At 35.0% G+C, this 23,127-nt stretch overlaps 1 protein-coding gene across 5 annotated transcripts in view; it reads right to left on the bottom strand.

Moving 5' to 3' along the window:
- The window catches only part of MON2 (MON2 homolog, regulator of endosome-to-Golgi trafficking), a 111,140-nt gene that overhangs the window by 68,906 nt on the left and 19,107 nt on the right, over positions 1 to 23,127 (bottom strand). For 4 of the 5 annotated variants that reach the window (XM_003586085.6, XM_002687551.7, XM_010805233.4 and 1 more), the window contains 6 exons: positions 16,956 to 17,083; positions 15,661 to 15,792; positions 14,652 to 14,781; positions 12,705 to 12,802; positions 11,175 to 11,300; positions 4,313 to 4,507 (listed from right to left, as the gene is read on the bottom strand). In XM_003586085.6, coding sequence (XP_003586133.1) covers positions 4,313 to 4,507; positions 11,175 to 11,300; positions 12,705 to 12,802; positions 14,652 to 14,781; positions 15,661 to 15,792; positions 16,956 to 17,083 — 809 coding nt within the window. Of the gene's footprint in view, positions 1 to 4,312; positions 4,508 to 11,174; positions 11,301 to 12,704; positions 12,803 to 14,651; positions 14,782 to 15,660; positions 15,793 to 16,955; positions 17,084 to 20,321; positions 20,403 to 23,127 lie in introns of all 5 variants that reach the window. The other variant, XM_059886950.1, reaches the window with a different exon arrangement.

Raw genomic sequence — 23,127 nt, forward strand, 5'->3', positions numbered from 1 at the left:
AAGGTTTCTGCTGAGAAGTCTGCCAAAAATCTTATGAAAGCTTCCTTGCACATGAACAGTCACTTTTCGCTTTCTGCTTTAAATGTTTTGTCTGTGACTTCTGACAGCTTGATTATAATGTGTCTCAGTTTGTTTCTTGAATTAATCCTCCCAGTGGGAATTTTTTGAGCTTCATGAATTTGTATGTTCCTTTTTCAAATTTGCAGTTTCTGCCATTAGTTCAAATAGGCTCTTTGCCCCTTTCTCTCATCTAAAACTCCCATAATGCATTAAACATATATGTTGGTCTCCACCCCTGATTTTAGGAGGGCTCCTAAAACCCTTGTAAATATGGGTGGCTAGGACCATTTTTTGTTCTAACAACTGATCTCTGATCCAAGTTCCTGACACAGAACTTCTAAATCCCTCGGAATTTCCTGGGTGACAGGATTATCTTTTGTTCTAATGAGGCAACTCTCAGTGAACTCTGGGATAGAGTTTGGTTACCAGAGAGACTAAGCCATGATTAGAAAGCTTGGTACTTTCATCCCCACTCGCCATTCTCTGGAGTGGGGAGATGGATGGAAATTGAGTTAATAATCAACCATGCCTACATGATAAAGCCTCCATAAAAATCCCCCAAATATGGAGACATCACCGTATGTATGTTTTCACCTGCCTGTTCACTGGCATTTTAAAATGTCCTTTGTAATACATCAGCAGTAGTAAAATGTTTCCCTGGGTTCTGTGAGTCACTTTATCAACTTATCAAACCCCAAAAGGGGGTCATGGGAACCTCCAATTTGTAGCCAAGTTACACAGAACTAGTTGGTAACCTGGAGATCCACTACTTGGGAATGGCATCTAACACAGGGGACAGCCTCATGGGACTGATACCTTAATGCATGGTACATGCTAAGTTGCTTCAGTCGTGTCTGACTTTGTGACCCTACGGACTGTGGCCTCCCAGGCTCCTCTGTCCATGAGATTCTTCAGGTAAGAATACTGGAGCGGGTTGCCATTTCCTCCTCCAGGGGATCTTCCAGACCCAAGGATCGAACTCATGTCTCTTACATCTCCCTCACTGACAGGCAGGTTCTTTACCACAGTCACCACCCGTGAGGCCTTTGCTAACTCTCGTAGATGTCAGAATCCAACTGAAATGTAGGACACTTGGCTGTCATAGAATGGTCAGTGTGGGAAAATATTCACACATTTGGTTATAGAGGTATTTTGAGTGTGAAAGTAAAACACGGTGTATTTTTCTTACATGTGCATATATTGGTCTACTTGATGGTGTCCCATAGGGTCTGCTCATTTTTCTTTGGCTCCTCTGACTTGATAATTTCAAATAACCTGTCTTCAGCTTTGCTCATTCTTTCTCTACTTGATCCAGTCTGCTATCTTCTCTAGTGAGTTTTTTCCCATTGAGTTACTGTATTTTTCAAATTCAGAATCTGGTTCTTTTTTAGTTTCTCTCTTTGCTGACATTTTGTTCATATACCATTTTTCTGACTAGTTTTCCATGTTCTCTTTCAGCTATTAAAGCATCTTCATGATAGTTATTTTGAATTCTCTGTTGGGCAACTCACTGATCTCCATTTCTTATTTACTTTGGCTGTGCTGGTTTTTGCTGCAGTAAGCAGGCTTTCTCTTGTTGCAGTGAGCAGGGGCTACTCTCTAGTTGTGGTGCACAGGCTTCTCATTGAGGCAGTTTCTCTTGTTGTGGAAAACTGGCTCTAGGGCATGTAGGCTTTAAAAGTTGCAGTGCACAGATTTAGTTGACCCCAGCATGTGGAATCTTCCCAGATCAGGGATCAAACCATGGTCCCCTGCACTGGCAGTCAGATTCTTAACCACTGGACCACCAGGGAAGTTCTGATCGCCATTTCTTGAAGGACAATTTCTATACATTTATCTTCCTCCTTTGGGCCATGTTTTCCCATTTATTTGTATATATTCTTATTTTCTGTTCAAATTTGGGCATTTGAAAAAATAGCCAACTCTTTATGTATTGTTTCTGTACAGGAAAAGATCTTTATCAATCAGCCCAGCTAGAGATTTTGGGGTCCCCTCTAGCTTTTTGTCAAAGTGTATTCTCTGGGTTTGCGTGTAATCTCCAATACTTTGGCCACATGATGAGAAGAAGTGATTCACTGGAAAAAGACCCTGATATTGGGCAAGACTGAAGGCAGGAGAAGGGGACGACAGACGATGAGATGGTTGGATGGCATCACCAACTCGATGGACATGAGTTTGAGCAAGCTCCGGAAGTTGGTGGTGGACAGGAAAGCCTCATGTGCTGCAGTCCATGGGATTGCAAAGAGTCAGACACGACTCAGTGACTGAACTGAACTGAACTGGTGTCTGTGTTATACTATAATCTCCCTGGTACTGCAAGCCACAGGGTTTGACTTTGTTCTCAGCAGATCCCTGGCAGCCAAATATGTTGTGGCCTTTCTTGTCAGTGTCTAAGAGTCAGGTAAGACAAAAATCAGTTCCTTGAGCAGTACCCCAAAAGTCAGGATATTGGTTGCACATTTCACCCTTTTTTTCATGAAGGAAAATCCATAAGTTAGGAATTTTCTCTTGATCATACCATGCTATGCCAGGGTGGGATGGGGTGTGGCAGTTAAGTGCAGTGGGCTTTCTTACCCACTCTAATGAACTTATTTTGGCCCTAAACCTGACTGGGGCGCTATAATTTCTAAGCTAGTTTCTGAAGTTCACACAAAGGCAATCTGTTCTGTGTATTTTAAAGTTGGTGTCTCTGTAAGGGAGAGTGCCTAGAGCTTCCTATTCTATCACTTGTCACTCTGATTTACATTTTTTTTAAGTTTTATTTGTGGACTGAGACAAACTGTAAATAAATACAATATAGAAAATACAACAACTAACAGATATAAGCTTTCCATCTTTAGAGAAACTATCTTTCTTTAACTTTCAGCAAATGCTGACGGACCTTTCCAAACTTCTAAAAGTAAGGCTCCCTCCTAGCTCAGTAGGGAAAGAATCTGCCTGCAATGCAGGAGACCAGAGTTCGATTCCTGGGTTGGGAAGATCCCATGGAGAAGGAAATGGCAACCCACACCAGTATTCTTGCCTGGAGAATCCCATGGACAGAGGAGCCCAGCGGGCTATAGTCCGTGGGGTCGCAAGAGTCAGACACAACTTAGTGACTAAACCACCACCACCAATCAGTATAAAGACTCAGAGAATCTCCCTCCATTTTAACTGTATATAATTAGACAACAAAGTCTTGGTTTATCAATTAAGTATAATTATTGGAAATTATATCAATTTTCCCCACAATACTTACATTTGTGGGGAACAATGATTTTAATTTTTTAAAGTTAGAACAAAATAGTCCAAGCCAACAATGATGAGTACACCAAAAGACTCTTAAACCCTTGGCACCAAACCCCGATAGTTTATAGTTCCCTAAATAGCAACACATTCTGAGATGACTTAATTTCCTACAGCATTTCCAAGCAATATATTAAATACCTTACAGATAGATCTCATGTGGCCAAAAATTATTATAACTACAGTGCTTATAAAGATTATTTCAAAATGCATTTTACATAAATGGATTTGGACAATGAAAAGAAAATCCATGATAAGTGTACAATATAGAAAACAAATTTTCTTAAAGTTTCCATAGAATTTAGTATAAACTACTTATACTATCTAATAGTTTATGACTTTGGTTATCGCTAACATTTAGCATACTGACTTTTCACAGTAGATGATCAATAACCAATTACTTTTGTTAATTAAAATTAAGGATATAAATTTATAAGAATTATAAACTGCTGAATTTGACTTAATATAAAATTTTTAAGAAATATACAATATACCATTTTCTCTGAAAAATATTATTTCAATATTTAAGAGTCAATCATTACACGGAATTATGATCAAGAATATCACAATATATCTTGCATCCAAAAATGTATGTAAAATAGATATAATATTGGACTGAAGATAAAAATTAATTTCTAATGCTACAATTCACCAAACTTTATAACAGGTCATATGTCTGGTGGTATTAAAAAAAAATTGGCAGTGGCAGCCTTGGAGAGAAGAAAAAACAAGAACTAAGAAAATAATGAGGTATAAAATGCAATAGGGTTATGGAGTACAAAATACCACATAAACATAAGAGAGACTCAAGAAAGAATGAACTTTCAAATACCTTGGAGATTACCTATAAGTACTCAAAAAAAAAAAAAAGTTTGCTTAACTGAAGTAGCTAAATACACTATAATAAGATCATCTTTGCAGAAAAGGCTTCATGCAATTATATAAACACATGAAAATTAACACTTACCAAAAGACTGTAAAACTGCTTAATCAGAACAGATACTACTCTCAGCAAACGCATGCAGATAGGAAAATATGGTTTTTCAACTGGTGCTGGAGAAGATGAAGTGCTGGAACCTTGTCTGAATTTTATATTTGGAGAAAAGAGCTTTATCACAAGAGGACATACTCTTTCTTTGAGGAGGAAACTAAATTCCTGATGCTATTTGCAAAGATTAAAAAAAAAGAAAGAAAAAAAAGAATTGATTTACTTTGTACTTAATGCTTATAAAAGTCTCACAGTTAATAACAAGCTTCAATAATCAGTGTGAATAAAATTATAAGTTTATATAGCTCATTTTAAAGTTTACACACAATTATGAAATTAGGATTCCTCTTTGAGAATATAAGATCAAATGATAATATTTCAAGAAGTTTTAAAAAGAATTGAAATTTAAAAAAAGAACATTTAATAATTGTGGAATTAAAATGATGTTTATTACTAGGAATTTTAATTTTAGTAGGACATTAGAAATTCCAGCAATTAAAAACATGAAAAACAAAAGAAAATAGATTTTACAAATTCAAACAGATAAAGCATTTAAACAGGAAGCAGAGAGGAGAAAATTTGAATAATAAAGTAAATAAATTACATAATTCAGACTTTATTTTGTGAAGATAATTCTATTCACAAGCAGATTTATTAATTAATATTTTGTTCTAGTTAGATCACTTGAACAGAACACAATGAGTTGATAACAAACACAATGACAAACAAGCATAATTATTTTAAAGTCTGAGAATCTTACAGAGAATTCTTAAATATTATTTATAATTATGGCATATTACGCAGAAAACCTCCCTTAACTTGTTAATTTGCTCAATATATTAGCCAAAAATAGTCTTGTTATACTGACAAAAAAAGGTCCAGTCTACAGTCAATGTTTAACCTCAAATATAAAAATTATTCTGTTGTTTTAAGCAACCCAGTTTCACTGAGGCCGAGAACAAAGATACAAAAATAAAAATCAACCAATCCAATCCTTTAATCTTACAGAAAAGGAAAGATAAGGCACAGAGTAGTTTTTTTTAATTTGTAAAATGTATCTTTTAAAAAATCAGATTAATTCAAGAAAAAATACAGGTTCACTAAGCAGAAAAAAGGAAAGAAAACACAGAGAAGTAAAAAGATAAAAGTTTTGCTTAGTATCTCCCAGAGATAAGTTAGTGAGTCACTGTTGACTCCAAATATATATCTTTCTAGATTTTAAATTCATTTTAATGTACTTTTAATTCTTCCCCCCTAAAAATGGGATCTTATGGAGGGTGTTCCTGGTGGCTCAGTGGCAAGCAATCCGCCCACTATGCAGGAAATACGAGTTCAGTCCCTGGTCCAGGAAGATCCCACATGCCATGGAACAACAAAGCCTGTGTGCCACAACTACTGAGGCTGCATGCCCTAAAGCCTGTGCAGCACAACAAGAGAATGACTGCAGTGAGAAGCTTGTGCATTGCCACTAGAGTAGCCCACGCTCACTGCAGTTGGAGAAGACCCACACACAGCAACGAAGACCCAGTATAGCCCCCACAAAAATAAATTTTAAAAATAAATTTTTTCTTAAGTTATGTGATTTGAAATTCTACATTCACATCTATAGTAGTTTCATTGACTGACAAAATGAAAAGCTAGTTAAGTCCGTTTTCATACTTTGCTAAATAGTCTTCAGTTCAGTCGCTCAGTCATGTCCGACTCTTTGCGACCCCATGAATAGTAGCATACCAGGCCTCCCTGTCGATTACCAACTCCCAGAGTTCACTCAAACTCATGTCCATCGAGTCGGTGATGCCATCCAGCCATCTCATCCTCTGTCGTCCCCTTCTCTTCCTGCCCCCAATCCCTCCCAGCATCAGAGTCTTTTCCAATGAGTCAACTCTTCGCATGAGGTGGCCAAAGTATTGGAGTTTCAGCCTTAGCATCATTCCTTCCAAAGAACACCCAGGGCTGATCTCCTTTAGAATGGACTGGTTGGATCTCCTTGCAGTCCAAGGGACTCTCAAGAGTCTTCTCCAACACCACAGTTCAAAAGCATCAATTCTTCAGCACTCAGTTTTCTTTGTAGTCCAACTCTCACATCCATACATGACCAATGGAAAAACCATAGCCTTGACTAGATGGACCTTTGTTGGCAAAGTAATGTCTCTGCTTTTGAATATGCTATCTAGGTTGGTCATAACTTTCCTTCCAAGGAGTGTCTTTTAATTTCATGGCTGCGATCACCATCTGCAGTGATTTTGGAGCCCCAAAAAATAAAGTCTGAAACTGTTTCCACTGTTTCCCATCTATTTCCCATGAAGTGATGGGACCAGATGCCATGTTCTTAGTTTTCTGAATGTTGAGCTTTAAGCCAACTTTTTCACTCTCCTCTTTCACTTTCATCTCAAGAGGCTCTTTAGTTCTTCACTTTCTGCCATAAAGGTGGTGTCATCTGCATATCTGAGGTGATTGATATTTCTCCTGGCAATCTTGATTCCAGCTTGTGCTTCTTCCAGCCCAGCGTTTCTCATGATGTACTCTGCATAGAAGTTAAATAAGCAGGGTGACAATATACAGCCTTGATGTACTCCTTTTCCTCTTTGGAACCAGTCTGTTGTTCCATGTCCAGTTCTACGTACTAGTTAACTCATAAATATTTCAGACAATTCCTAAAAGTTTTATATTAACTTTTTCCCCTCACATTCAACTAACTACAGCTATGTTTCCTAAACAACCCCCACCAATCTATATTCCATCTCCCTTTAAACTATTCTTGTTATATACATCATGATGTATTTATCTGTGGCCAAAGCAAATACTGCCCTAGCAGTCTCACCAAATTTCACTGAAGCCCCTGACATAACTGATTCCTAAAAGCAATGCTCAAATGCATTCCCACATTTCTGGCCTCCGTGCTGAGTCTCTCCTGTGTGCTCATCCTCTCGTGCCCACCGTTTAACAACGAGGTCCCTCAGAGCTCCAGAATATCAGGTCCTTGCTACCACGTCATCACAACAGGTGACCTCACTCACTCACATATGTGCCAGTGAAGTTTAAATTTGTAACTTCAGCCCAAAACCTTACTTTCAAGCTCAAGATATATAAATCAAACTACTATTCTGTGTACACTTGGGTATTTCCAAAGGAGTAAGTTCAAAACTGAACATACTACCCTTTCTAGCAAATGTTCTCCTCATAGAATATTCCCTATGGCTCAAGCCATAAAGTTGGAAGTCATCTTTGATTAATAAAATATATCTATAATTCACTAAGTTCATTTTGAAGAAGGTAAAAGACTGCCTATTTCCTCACATTTCAGTGCTTTATTCAGCATTTACTTGCCAACTGTATTATGTATGTCAGGAATTGTGATATTCTTACTCAGCTGCTCAGTCATGTCCAACTTTTGTGACCCCATGGACACACACCAGGCTTCCCTGTCCATTACCATCTCCCGGACTTGCTCAAACTCATGTCCATTGAGTCGATGATGCCACAGTCATCTCATCTTCTGTCGTCCCCTTCTCCTACTGCCTTCTATCCTTCCCAGCATCAGAGTCTTTTCCAAAGAGTCGGCTCTTCACATCAGGTGGCCAAAGTATTGAAGCTTCAGCATCAGTCCTTTCAATGAATATTCGGAGTTGATTTCCTTTAGGATTGACTGGTTGGATCTCCTTGCAGTCCAAGGGACTCTCAAGAGTCTTCTCCAACACCACAGTTCAAAAACAACAATTCTTCAGTGCTCAACCTTCTTTATAGTCCAGCTTTCACATTCATATATGACTACTGGAAAAACCATGGGATTTTCCAGAGTTTGTTGTGACCCACTCAGTCAAAGGCTTCCACATTGACAATGAAGCAGAAGTAGATATTGTTCTGGAATTCTCTTGCTTTTTCTATGACCCAACAGATGTTGGCAACTGGATCTCTGATTCCTGTGCCTTTTCTAAATCCAGCTTGTACATCTGGAAGTTCTCAGTTCATGTACTGTTGAAGCCTAGCTTGGAGGATTTTGAGCATGACCTTGCTGGCATGTGAAATGAGGACAACTGTGTGGTACTTTGAACATTCTTTGGCACTGCCCTTGTTTGGTACTGGAATGAAAACTGACCTTTTCCAGTCCTGTGGTCACTGTGAAATTCAGAGTTAAGCTCAATTTTGTCCCTGCTCTTGCAGAACTTATTTTCTAAAAGAGAAGGCCGATCCTTTCTTAGAGTCACTGCTCTAGAACATTCTTTTCCAATACTACCTATTTCTCTCAACTAAATACTCTTCATATTTCAGGTAAAAGCTTCACAGCCTTCATTCATCACCAACTCTCCACTAGGTTTGGTACCTATGTTACTCACTTTTATAGCACTTTTTATACTTTTCCCTCATTGCACTCATCACAGTTTATCATTCAGTAATGTTTTGCTTCTAATTAGACTGATAAGCACGATAAGGCCAAGAATTTTATCTATCTTAAATACTGAACCCTTTGCACTGAACACATTCACCAGCAGATTGTAAGGTATTGGTAAATTCTGATTGGATGAGTGAATAATGAGTGAATGAAAACAAATATTTATCTCTTGAAGAAAATTTCGTAGGAGCAATTTTTAAATTTATTTTTAATTGGAAGATAATTACTTTACAATATTGTGTTGGTTTCTGCCATATATCAACATGAGTCAGCCATAGGTATACATATGCCCTCTCCCTCTTGAACCTCCCTCCCACCTTTCCCACCTCATCCCACTCCTCTAGGTTGTCAGAGAGCACTGGATTTGAGCTTCTTGCTTCATACAAATTCCCACTGGGTATCTATTTTACATATGGTATTGCATATGTTTCCACGCTACTCTTTCAATTCGTTCCACCCTCTCTTTCCCCCACTTTGTCCACCAAGTCTTTTCTCTATCTCTGCGTTTCCACTGCTGCCCTGCAAATAGGTTCATCAGTACCATCTTCCCAGATTCCATCTAGGTTTCTTTCATGTCTTAGCTATTGTAAATAGTGTTGCAGTGAACATGGGGGTACATGTGTTTTTTTCAATTATGGTTTTCTCAGGGCATATGCTCAGTAATGGGATTGTTAGGTCACATGGTCGTTTTATTCCTAGTTTTTTAAGGGATCTGTAGGAGTAAATTTTAGGATCTTACACAAGGTAATTCTTTTTTCTCCTCAGGATTATAGCAAGAAGAATAAAGTAGAATAGATTTATTTTGGGCACAATAAATCTGAAACTATTTTTTCAAACCTTTCCCTACAAAATTAGAAAATGTAATACAAACTACAGAAATTTCTAATTCAAATTCATTTACCAGTTCATTCACTCATTTATTCAAATATATATCAAATACCTGCCATATGCCAGGCACTATTATAGGTACTTGTACAACACTGAACTAAGTCCCTGCCTCATAGAACTTACTTTTTTATGAGGGGAAAAAATAGATCAACTCATGTACAAACACATATGTCAGGAAGTAATAAGAAAAATGACAAGGAGTCAGAAAGACAAGAGTGCTGCCAGGAAAAGAAGCTGCCATTTTACAGAGTGGTGGGGAAGGTTTGTCTGATATGTTGACCATTGAGTAAAGTCCTCAAAAGTATAAGAGAACAATCTATGGGAGAAAAGTATTCCAGGCCCCGGCAGCAGTAAGTACAAAGGCCTTGAAGCAGGAGTCCACTTGGGTCATTTAGGAACAAAAATGACAGTGAGGCTAAAGGATGAGGACACTCACAAATGATGAACCCTTAGACAAATTATTTAACTCTCAAAGTCTTAGCTTCCTCCTGGGTAAAATAGGAATAATTGGTACTTCAGGTATTTGTGAAGATTAAAGAGAGTATGATATGTAAGGAATTTGGCAAAGTTTAGCACGGAGTAGGCAGTCAAAAGTGGTAGCTGTTACAACTATCAGTTTATACAAGATTATGAATCAAGTTATACCTTAACTTCTCCTATGCTAATACAAGAAAGGGAATCCTCAGTTAATATTGTTCAATACCACTGAAAGCACTGAAGACTTATCTAATATGGACAAAAACTATAAGCCATGTAGTAAAGATTTCAATACCGACTCCTGGGCTAAAGGGTCTTCTACTTTTGTGGCACTTGATTCACTTGTGTTGTTAGGTAAGAGCAAAGATCAAATAGCTGACCTAGGGAGGGGCCACATATTAGGGAAAGGAGCTAGAGTACAGTTAAAAGTTCTCAATTTTAGTTCAAGATCTGCAAATAACTAAAAAACCCATGTAAATCACTGAATTACTTTTAGACTTTAGCTTCTTACAAGTAAAATGAGAAGTTTGAATTCTTTCTCACTTTTTTCCCTATCAACTGTTTTGAAATATTCTGCACAGCACATTAAATTTATTAAATAAGCATTGATGACTTTTTTTCCATTTAAATTACATAAAAGCACACAGCTGCATACAAAAATTAGCAACAATTTTTAAGGCTTTTAAATATTATAAAAAAAGTTCACATCACAAACATTATAATATGTATCAGATCAGATCAGTTGCTCAGTTGTGTCCAACTCCTTGCAACCCCATGAATAGCAGCACGCCAGGCCTCTATATATAATATATAATTATAAACATTATAAAAAGAGCTCCTTCATACACCCTTAGATTAGGAAATGCTTGACCAGACAAGACTCTAGGGTTTCCTTCTAACATTAAAATTTCAAAATGCTTGGGCACAACAAAAGTTAAAATAACAGTAGATTATTATGTCTAAGGTCTGAAGCTATAATTTTTTGCATCTTTTAATGTGGGGGAAAAATACATCTTGCTTTCTTTAAAACTATCTCTGAAAAAAAAGAAAGATTAATTTTGTTGCAAGATACCACAAATGGCTTACCTGTAAAAAGACTTGTGGAAAATCATTCAGGACTGATTCAAGTAATTCAAGGCCAAATGTTCGGGTCATTTCTGTCATACCTACTAGCCAGTAAGGGGCATCAGCATTAACCAACTGACAAAGGTCCTGGAAAATAAATCAAACGATAAATGAAAAATAAATAAAATATTTATTTTATATTATTTATTTTATATTTTATATAAAATATAATGCAAAAAATAATGCAATGTCCTTTTCAAAATTCATAGCTCATAAAAAATTATTTCAAATATCTCTTACCAGGTTTTATTCCTTAGAAATTAAGTATTGGTAATTCAAATTTTAATTAATTGTATAGTTGATTATGTAAGTAACCTTAATATACAGAGACAAAATGTTATTCTAACATTGCTTTAAAGACTCTCTAATCAAAATTAATAAAATTTTTAGCGCAGGTTAATCTCATTTTATTCATGACAAGTAATGTAAAAATAGAGCAGAATTTAAGTAAATATTTTAATTTTCCTATTAAAGGAAGTATTTTATATGACTAGTCATTCCTAATATAACTAGTTCAGGATTTCACTCATTTTATTTCCTTAAAGTGAAACATAACATTTTATCATGCTAATTAGGTATGCTGCTGCTGCTGCTAAATCGCATCAGTCGTGTCCGACTCTGTGCGTCCCCATAGACAGAAGCCCACCAGGCTCCTCTGTCCCTGGGATTCTCCAGGCAAGAACACTGGAGTGGGTTGCCATTTCCTTCTCCAATGCATGAAAGTGAAAAGTGAAAGTGAAGTCGCTCAGTCGTGTCCGACTCTTAGCGACCCCATGGATTGCAGCCTACCAGGCTCCTCTGTCCATGGGATTTTCCAGGCAAGAGTACTGGAGTGGGGTGCCATCGCCTTCTCCAGCTAATTAGGTATAGATGCTGTTTAATGTTTTAGACAGATAACACATGCTTTCCAAAAGTTCTTCACCACTTAGTTTTTACAAAAGACCTAGATTAACATCTATTTTCTTTAACCAGAAGAAATCAGACTTTCTTTAAGCAGAAGAAAATCTGAAGATTTTCAATTTTCTTTAAAAAAAGAAAAAAAAGACAAAAATGAAAACCATGTTCCGCATTTGTTTTGCAAGCAGCCCATAACAGAGGCTGCACACCCCACCCCCTCAGTAGCAAGAGTGGTACCTTCAAGTTCTTTCTCCAGAAACTATACTCAGCATCTCAGCATCAAGCTGCCAAAGCTCTGAGCTGTGTGTGTGTCTGTGCTTATCTTGATTTATTTTGTGCATTCGTTAGGTAATTGTGTCCTAAGGTAATTGCTTTTTCACTTAAGGCATTTTGAAGTTTCACAGAAATGTGCTACTATCAGATAGTGGAGGAAACTTGTACTACTTTTTTCTTTTTAAATCTATACTACTTTTTGACACTTTAAAATGACAATGAAAAAAAAAAACACTTAAAAATTAAATCAGATACAAAATTCCAAAATCAAAAATTCACACAAAACTATATTATAAAAATTATTCTTATCAATGGAAATACCTGGAAAAGCATATATGCATCTTTAGCACAAGGTTTGAGGGTACTGACAGATCTTCTGTTACTATTTCCTTGGACTAGTACTGGTTGGTCTGTAATATCTGCAATCAAAATAAGAAGGGTTTTAGGAGTTCTTGGTGCTTTTAACAAATCATATATACTGCCTAAAAGGTATATTGAAAATAAGTATGTATTTACAGAATTATAAACTTTAAGTTCACAATCATGCCTCCAAAATGGAAAGAAAAATTGGGAATTACATTTTTATACATCATATCATAAAAAAAAAACTCTTCACTATCTCATGTTCATTTTAATAAGCTTATTATCTTTGTCAATACATATGATTTTCCTAGTACCCCTTTCTCTAGTCATTTTATTTCATGGATTTGAAACCCATGTCATATTTGAATGTATCTTTAAATATCAAACATATAAATATTTACCACAGTTAATTTCTCTATAATCTCACCATCTTCAAGAGAATTAACTGCTTGACCCGCCATTAAGTACTATGTCAGTGACAGGTATTGACTAGCCAAGAGTCACCTAGAATGGGGCTTCTCAATTTCTTTGCATATTAACAAGATACTATTTCCTGTAAGTCATGGCAAACTGTTTCGAATAAATCTTGACTAATGACTACTTGAAAAGGAAGAGGTTCTAAATATTTTCTACCTTATTAGAAAGTATTAAGTGTGATATTAGACACACAGCCAAACTATCAATTCAGAAATTATATTGAGATTATGGTATATAAGACATTCAAACTGGAGAACTGCTCTGTTTTATCCTCTACATTTAATTCCTTTATATTTCAAACTGTTAGAATTCCACCTGCATTTCCCCTTGGAAAAGTGAGACAAAAGTTAGTGGGAATATCTTAATAAACAAATAGATGAAAAATGCCTGAAACAGAATGTGAAAAATTTGACCAATGGTTAAATTCAGATAAAGTGAAATAATTATTAGAGTAGGCAGAACTATTATTATTTACTAGTATTGCTATTTTTTTTATACCAATATTACCAAAATAACACCAAATGATATGAAAGACTGTATAATATCAAGAGTTTAGGGGTGAAAAAAACTTAAAAAAAAGTTTAATCTTCCGTTTCTTGACTCCATAAAACAGAGAGGCTGTTCTTCATGATAGCACCTCATGATTTTTTTCAACTTATCACGTGGAAAAGTTTTACTTTTCATCTAATAAGGATAACAAATAAAAAAACTTAAAATTTATCAAATTATAAAAATTATAACAGAAACAGTATCTATAAGCTCTGTGACACGATATGTTTCTAAGTTTTTAGGAAATGTTTCAAATTATGAAAATGTTAAAAATTACAAATAAAAGGATTTGATGAAAATATGAAGAGTAGGCTTTACACTAATAAATATACTTGATTAATACATATTAATAGGCAAAGACAAAAATTCACATGAGGGAAACTCACTTTTGAAAATTTACTTTAAAAAAATAATTCAAATGGAAATATATATGTAGGAAGACACTCAGAACAATACTGAACTACAGAACATAAGTAGTTCATTAAATTATAGAATAGCCACAAAATATAATGCAACCAATTAAAATTTCAATTACAAAAATTAAAATGTAACACAAAATAATCATATGTACTGTTTGGCTAAAAATACTTACGATGCAACACCTTGTATAAAATGTGCTATTACCATCTTCAACATAAAACTTTGAATATATTAGAAATAAATACAGAAAACAGGGTCCACTTCTTAGGGTGACAAAATTGTGAGAGATTTACCTTTTGGTTTGCCATTATCAGTAATAAAGACGTTAATACACTTTCTAAAGTATTCTAATTATTAGGTAGCCTAAGTTCATAGGGGAATGGCAGACAATCATTAAATGAATAATAATGGACATGAGAGTCACCCACAGGCAAAAGGAAACAACTTTCATCACTTTACCTCTGTGTCTTTCATCTTCAGCAACCATCCTCTCAAAAACAACAGTAACAACTTGTCGCACTGTAGCAGCAGCTGTATTATTTGTAATATTATCTTTTGTGAAGTGTAATCGAAAACAAAGAACAATTGCCTAAAAAAACAAGATTCATTTAGCATTAAATAAGTTGATGAATATGGTTATTATCTTTATCTGATGTAACCGCAAATAATTTATGTTTTGCTGTTTCAATCACCTTCGCTAAAAGTATAAAAGTCCCACTCTTTTATACAATAAAGCTACAAAAACTTCAGTATTTTTAAACAATTCAAACTCTCAGTGAATATAAAGACACATAAGATTAGCAAAGGTAATGTGAAATGCACCTTTTACCCTAAATAATAAACTATTAATTGAGGCTATTTTTACATTACTCTCTGTACTTTCTGTTCTTTGGAAATATTTCACAATTTAAAAAAAAATTTAAAGATGAAACATAATATAACAGTTGTTATATGTTTCAAAGAGAGTAGGAATGAGAAAGAGCTTTCATACATGCAGCCTTATCTAGTATTAATGCCAAAATGACACTTCTCCAGCTGCTTCAGGGGCAGACTTAAGTTATCTGGCTTACATACATTTTACATGTGAAATTATTTTGAAAGGGGGGACGAGAGAGCTGTCAGGAACACTCAAGATAATTGTGGACAACACTGATACCTGGAAACAAATACTGTTTTCTTTTCTTCTTTCTCTATTCCTTTTCTTCTGCTACTTTTCTTTTTCCGTATTGTATTCATAACCAAGGCTGTCAGCTATATCCAAGGGAGTCTGTTTAATCACCCTAACCTGATATCATCTCTAATCTGTGGAAAATAAGGCACTGAAGGCTTTTAACATGCAATGTGCATTATCACAATAGCTACAGGAAAGTTGCTTTTAGTTCAAACAGCACTAGGCTTTCCTCTTTCGGTCAGCTTATCCAAATACTGTCCCAAAGCCCTTAATGAACTTGGACAAACAGGTTCCTACCTTAGAGAGTGCCTCATCATGAACTACTGTATTGGTTGTTAAAAGAACAAGAACTGTTTGAAGCAGCTTAAGTTCTTCAAGACTATTTTCCATTAGCTGCCAAAGCATGTTAATTATATTTCCAGCTGCAGTCTGTAAAACAAGTATTTTAATTATTGTCAACAAATAAAATATAGGTATGTTGGGTCCCTAAGCAAGAAAAAGTATGCAAATATAATCTTACCTGGAGAGAATTTCTTGATCACATTAACAAAAACCTATGTTTCTAAATCTATAGATCCAAATACACATCTCTCAACTAATTCAAGAACTGCAACCAATTAATTTTCTTCTCAAAAAAAATGCTTTAAGATTTAAAATGTACCATTTGAATATAGGCAAACAGCAACATGCAGTTCTGAAATACCTTGCCAAAATCAAGGCTCATTTCTAAAATAATAGGGGTATATTTCATTTGGACACTTATGAATATAAACATATACAAATTATGAGTCTGTTACTGTATTATTTCATTGACAAGAGGGAAAACGAGTTATAGAAAAAATACAACTCAAATTAACAACACATTTACAAACTCAATTAAATCTGATACTGTTTAGAATGTTATACCAAAGGCAAAAGAATTTACCATTTCTATTAAAAAGTACCCTACGAAGTACAAAGTTAAGCAGACAAGCAGGATGCAGATTCATACTAATACAATGTTTTTCCTGTTTTTACCATCATGAGGTTAGATATGAATACCCTTAACGAGCAACACTTCAGACAATCTAGGAAATAAAGTCATGATTTTCTCTCCTACCTTTAAAAAAGTAATTCATGAATGATATTCTTCATCACTGATATTGAAAATTTGCTTGGTTCTCAAAATTATCTATATTAATGAACTATGGTGGCACTAGTGGTAAAGAATCCTCCTGCCAATGCAGGAGACACAACAGATGAGGGTTTGGGAATATCCCCTAGAGTAGAAAGCGGCAACCCACTCAAGTATTCTTGCCTGGAAAATTCCATGGGCAGAGAAGCCTGGTGGGCTACAGTCCATGGGGCCATGAAGAGTCAGATACAACTAAGCAACTGAGCACACATGACTTCTTAAGATTCCAAAAGATTTGACAAAATTTAGCCCATCTATACTGAGTGTTTAATAATGAGACAATTTGGCAACCTTTGAAAATGAAGCCATGTCCTTCAAGTACTGATTTATATTAAATACCAGGCATGTTTTATTCTCTCCTTGAGAAAACTCCTGATCTGATTGCAGGTGCACAATTCAGATAAAATCTTCACATTACCTCAGATACCACTTCATGGGACATGAGTCTCTGAATGGCAGCCAAACATAGTTGAGTGATCTTTGGTTCCTTGGTTCCACAACCCATTAGAAAAGGTTGAACAACCTCTGAGCTGTTTTCCTTCAATGCTTTATTTAGAACACATATAAAATAAAAATTTAAACATAATTCATAAATAAGGACATTTTCCACATAATTACAACCAGTAATGACAATCTTAATAAAAATCACTTAATATAAAATAAATATGAAAATAAAAATCAAGCAGTAAGAGTTAAAATACTTCAGACTCTATACCTAAACTACCCTCCTTAAGTACAGTTTTCCCATGCCTTTCTCCTGACACTCTGTCCTTTGGTTCTCCTCCGTCTTCTATAAACTCTTTAAGGGCAACTTCTCAGAAGTTCTCTCTTGCCTCTGAGTAAGACTATTTCTTCAATAGTGTAGAAGGGAAAATAGGAATAAGAACTCATATTCTAGAATAGAAAAGTAATTAAAAATAGTATAGACATCAACCCTACCACATTTCTGAATGAATATTCAGAACTCCCTAGAATTTTATTACATGCCTTTAATTCACTGGCTCTAATTTCTTCTTCAAGAAGTAAACCCATTAAAAACAATAACATTACTACTCTTAATACTGAAGTATAGCTTTAAATTAATTGGATGAACATGCTATAATTCCAAATCTTAAAATAACTCCTTCTACCAAGCCAGTTATTTCAGAAGTTTTCAAATAGCAACAAAAATGTAAAAGATTAGAAAATGCACAAACTGAATTATACATAATTTAAACTTACAAAATGAAGTTAAATCAGTACACACACACTTAGTGGGTAGCTACACAAAGATGAATACGACACATTTCACGTTTGTCATCCTCAGGGAATTTGAATAAATAACATAAAATTCCAAGTCACAAGAGCATTAAACTTATAGGTTAAGTATTTGTTTTCAAATGTATTGCATACATCAATTATTTTAATAGGTTAAAACCTGTAATAAAGTCACACAAATCTTGACTTTTAACATGTTTTTCAAAAGAAATTGTGGAAAAGTCACCCAGAGTCACCTTTAAAAGTGTAAAGCTAGTGTTAACATTAATTTTATCACTTAAAATCCCTTCTTTCTTCTCCCAAAGCTTCTTTATGGTATGGCAAATAAAGACTATTATTCCCTACAGCATGCTCTGTAAAATCCTTCAGTATGCCAGCATAAATCACAGCGAAGAGATGGCAAATATGACTGGCAATGAACAGTGTTTCCAAAAAACAGCTCCTTTGCGTTATTTCCTTGCTTTCTTTTGCATCAAGGTTCTGCTTCAAAATGAGAGACATAAAATTTCCATAACAATGTCACAAAACATTTTTATGAGTGATTAAAAGATGACAATAAAGCTCAAAAAATACTATTCTGAAGCAGTAAATATCCTGCTATATTCAATTCTGCCAAAATCACTGAAGTCTGATGCCACCCCAACTCTGCAGAACGTTTCAAATTATTAAATCTTGTTCAGACAAATATAAGTTTTCAATATTAATAAGCTGCATTTAAAATTTTTATGACAGTAACATGTGTTTCTCATTTGAGTATCATAATACTCATGCAGAGTTTATAGGGCATGATCTGAACCCCATGACACAATAAGTAGGTGGCAAAACCAGAATCCAAAAATATGTCTTCTAATCCCAGGTTCACTACTCTTTCCACAGCATTATGCTGCCACTCTTTAAGGCAAACAGCATATGATGCAAATGGAAATTAAGAGTTAAAAGTGTCTAAAAGAAACCAATGAAACATTTCAAAGCTGTCTGCCTAAAGTCATCAGAAGAATGAAGGAAAGGGAATTTGTCTCCACAGAAGGAAACACAGTGTACTTCTACAGAATCTCTGATGACAATTATTTTAAGACACAAATATATCACCAGAAAGAAAATCAGGGCCAATTACCTATGCTAATTAAACAATGATACAATACTTTCTAATAATTTACAATTTTTCCTCATAATTTCATCCTTTAGGTCAAGAAGGCCATTGTTATTTCTTATCTTTTTGGTAACAGTCCTTCCTTCTAACAGGTGTAAGGTGATACCCTTGTTTGCCTTTGATTTGCATAGCACTAATGATTAATGATGTTGAGCATCTTTTCATGTACCTGTTGGCCATCTGTATGTATTCTTTGGAAAAAATGTCTATTTAGAACTTCTGTCCATTTTTTAACTGGATTGTTTGCAATGCCTCACTGCTTGAGAGCACTTCACTACTGTCTCTGAGATACTCTTCTAAGCTAATGACACCCATTCTGCATGCTTTGATGCCAGTGTTTTTTGATCTTACCATAAGATGTTAACAGAAGTTTCTGCACAAGAAAGGTAACATTTCAAATAACAAAACTTACATGATATCAACAATGCATGCAACTCAACTGATGTGATAGTATGAACAACTATGAACAAGTTCACTGAAAAAGACAACTACAAAAGTATCTGGCCCACAGTGATTCTAAGAAACCATCAGCTGTAAAATGCATGCTAATTTGGGGAATATTAACATGTGAAAAAACTGTCTTATCTTAGAATGAATAAAATAAGGTGAATTATACATTCAGTAACAGCTATTCAGCTCTATCAAGCTGAGTTAAAATTAATGTAGTAATAAAAATAATTAACTGTATTTTAATGTAACTCAAAGGTATCCATCCTTCCTACTTTTTTTCCTCCCAGTTTATGTGAGAATATAATGATCAAAGGAAATTTCTATATTATCCAAAATAGATGATCAACAATCAAAAAAGAAAACCTATTGATCTATTCTGTTTTTTGAAGCATAATGTGAAAAACAAACGTATCTACCAGATCTAGATCACAATGAAGATAAAGATCATTTTTTAAAAGTTGCTAATTATTTTTCTCTTCTTCTAAATGTCATAATGATCCTAAAAATCAGAAATTAATCCTACTCTTCTAACTGGGCAATTGCTGCTTTTTCTTTATAAACAGTAATTTTAATTACATACATCTTAAGGGTGACTTCACATAAAAACCTTCTTATAGGTTTAGAGTTTAGAGATCACACTGAGGAAAAGGCTGTGCAAAAATATAAAGCAACATGTATGTTGCTTTAACCATTTTTAAAAAAATCTAGGGGAAAAAAGAGGAAAAGGTCAATGCTTTTTAATCAAAACCTGTGGTGGGGGCGGAGGGGGAGGCGGGGTGAGGAGGAGTGGGTGGAGAGAAGGAAAAAAAGAAAAAGTTTAGTTTCTACATAAGTCCCTTCAGAAGCACAACTCCTTTAATAGACTGAAACTCTGTGTTTATTTCCAAATTGTATAACTGTGAGATCAAATGATGCACTTTCACACACCTGAAAGAGATCCAGCAGGTCCCCATATCCTAGGGGTTTCCTTGCTCTGAGCAGTTTCACTGCAAAATTGCAGGTTTTATCCTGGAAAAAAAGAATTACACTAGGGTACCCCACTATGAATCACACTAACAGGGGTTAATAAAAGGTTTTTAAAATTTTACCAGTCATTAAATGACAAACTATAGCTCTTGTGAAAGAAATAAAATGTGATGGAGACATGACTGATATCCTCAAAACCTTTAAAATCTAGTTATGGGAAAAACTTAAAAAAGTTTAATGGTTCAAAATATCTGAAAATATTTTAAATGATTCAATATGAGGACAAATAAAATTATGAACAGTGTCATCGTAAAAGTACATTACAGGTAAAGGAAGAATTATTCAACAAATGATGTTGCTACAGTCAGTAATTCAGCAAAAGAAAAAACACCTAGGTCCTCGTCTAAACATCAAACCATAGAAAAACAAGAAGAAAGCAAAAGCGACTATCAACTACATGGAAGGAGAAAGACTACTTAAGTATAGAGCAACAAATCAAAAAAGTTAGATTACGTACAAATAAAAAGCATCTAGATAAAAAATTACGGAGAAGGCAATGGCACCTCACTCCAGTACTCTTTTGCCTGGAAAATCCCATGGACGGAGGAGCCTGGCAGGCTTCAGTCCACGAGGTCACTAAGAATCGGACACAACTGAGCGACTTCACTTTCACTTTTCACTTTCGTGCACTGGAGAAGGAAATGGCAACCCACTCCAGTGTTCTTGCCTGGAGAATCCCAGGGCCACGGGAGCCTGGTGGGCTGCCGTCTATGGGGTCACACAGAGTCGGACACGACTGAAGTGACTTAGCAGCACAGATAAAAAATTAAGAAGTAAATGATGCAGATAATATGATATAAACATGAGAAGTTAATATTTTGCTATATAAATAGCTCAAATATTTGATAAAGAAAACACAAAAACTCCAAAAAAACCTAAAATGAAAAAATAATTTAATATATTCAGAGAAAAATGTTCAACATTAAAAAGAAATGTCAATTAAAATGAGAAGTCATTTGCTTGTTCAAGGACTGAAAAGATTCTTTAAAATAGTAATCTTACAAGGATGCTATAAAAATACAGTCACGTATAATTGGTAAAAGCATAAACTTTTATCTTTTTAGAAAGCAGTGATAAAAAATTTCAAGAACAGGTTCATATCCTTTAATAATTTCATTCCTAGAAATGTATCTTAAAGAAATAATTCTAAATACTGAAACATACCTAAATTACAATCACTTGCTGAAATATTTTGGAACAATTTTAAAAATTAGAAAATATGGTATCAAAAAAGTATGATACAATAAAGGCAGGATAAAAGTTAAAATTTGTTTTTTAAAAAAGGGGGGAAAAGAATAAAGAAAAACACATTATGTGGCAGAGAAAGCACTCCGATCCATTAGGTCAATTTGTTAGCAAGCAATAAAGTACAGTCCCCCTTATCTTCTATCCTGGGTTACAGTAGCAGTCTACCAACAGACCCCTTCTGTACTGATGATGCACTGAAATATGCCTTTCACACTGCTGTCAGAGTAATGTACAGAGTATAAAAATACTTATATGAAAGTGTCACCTCCCTAATTCACACTCTTTCCATCAAGCTACCCAGGAAGTCACACAATGGCAGTAGTTGGACAGGTACCCAATAGACCAAACTGTTTTATACTCATGCATTTAAGTAACTTCCCTTACTTATTACTCCTACACCTTATTTGCCTGGCTAACTCCTTTTCGAGCATGAAGGCTCAGCTTCATAGTCTTGGGTTGGATTAGGAGTCTTCCTGATATTCTTATAACAGGCCCATCTATACTTCCACCTGACATTTACCATATAAGCCTCAGAATTTTCTGTTTAGAATCTGTCTCTTTCATTACTGTTAACAGGCTGACATGATCTAAATATGACAAAATTTATGTACTCAATCATAACACACAAAACTAAAGAGAGGTCGAAAATATACTAGTGGCAACACTCAAGGAGTCTTCCTTGCATTTTGGAGTGACTCATTTATTAGCCTACATTTAAGGAGGGCTTGGCAACCCACTCCAGTACTCATGCCTGGAAAATTCCATGGATGGAGAAGCCTGGTGGGCTACAATCCATGGGGTCGCAAAGAGTCGGACACAACTGAGGGACTTCACTTCACTACTATTCCCCATGTAATGCGCTATCTAGCAGCAATGTAAGGAAGAATAAGATATTGATCCTGACCTCAAGAAGTATGTCTTCAGGAAGGGAAAATTTCTGACAAAGAGCTCCAAAAAGTAAATGAAGGAGCAGGTAAGCTAAATACAATGAATGGTACAAACACACTTTTCAAATATAGTTCTTGCATTAACACACAGATTGTAGGTGAATTATATTACCCATCTTTGTATCTCCACCAATGATTCTTACATAATTATTTATTAAGAATGTTATATGGGATATTCTATGGATGTTTGTAAAAAATCACAGATATATAGACTGATAAAACAGAATATACTGAATAAAATCAGCAAATAACACTTTAATGTCAGAAAAAAATTCCAAAGTATATTTATTCATTGCTACTGAAATTAGAGAATTTTTAGCAATAAGACTATATAGATATGAAAAGAATGAGGGAAACTGTGAGGACAGAAGAACACAAATCATACATAATGATTATGTAAAAATGTTCTATATATACTGAGAGTAGTTGAAAGCGGTGTTAGGTGGTTGTAATTGTTACAGTTTTGAGTCAGGGCTTAAATATACAATTTTGAAAGATTTCACAACTTCATT

Source organism: Bos taurus, chromosome 5, assembly GCF_002263795.3.
Source record: "Bos taurus isolate L1 Dominette 01449 registration number 42190680 breed Hereford chromosome 5, ARS-UCD2.0, whole genome shotgun sequence".
Classification (NCBI taxonomy): Eukaryota; Metazoa; Chordata; class Mammalia; order Artiodactyla; family Bovidae; genus Bos; species Bos taurus.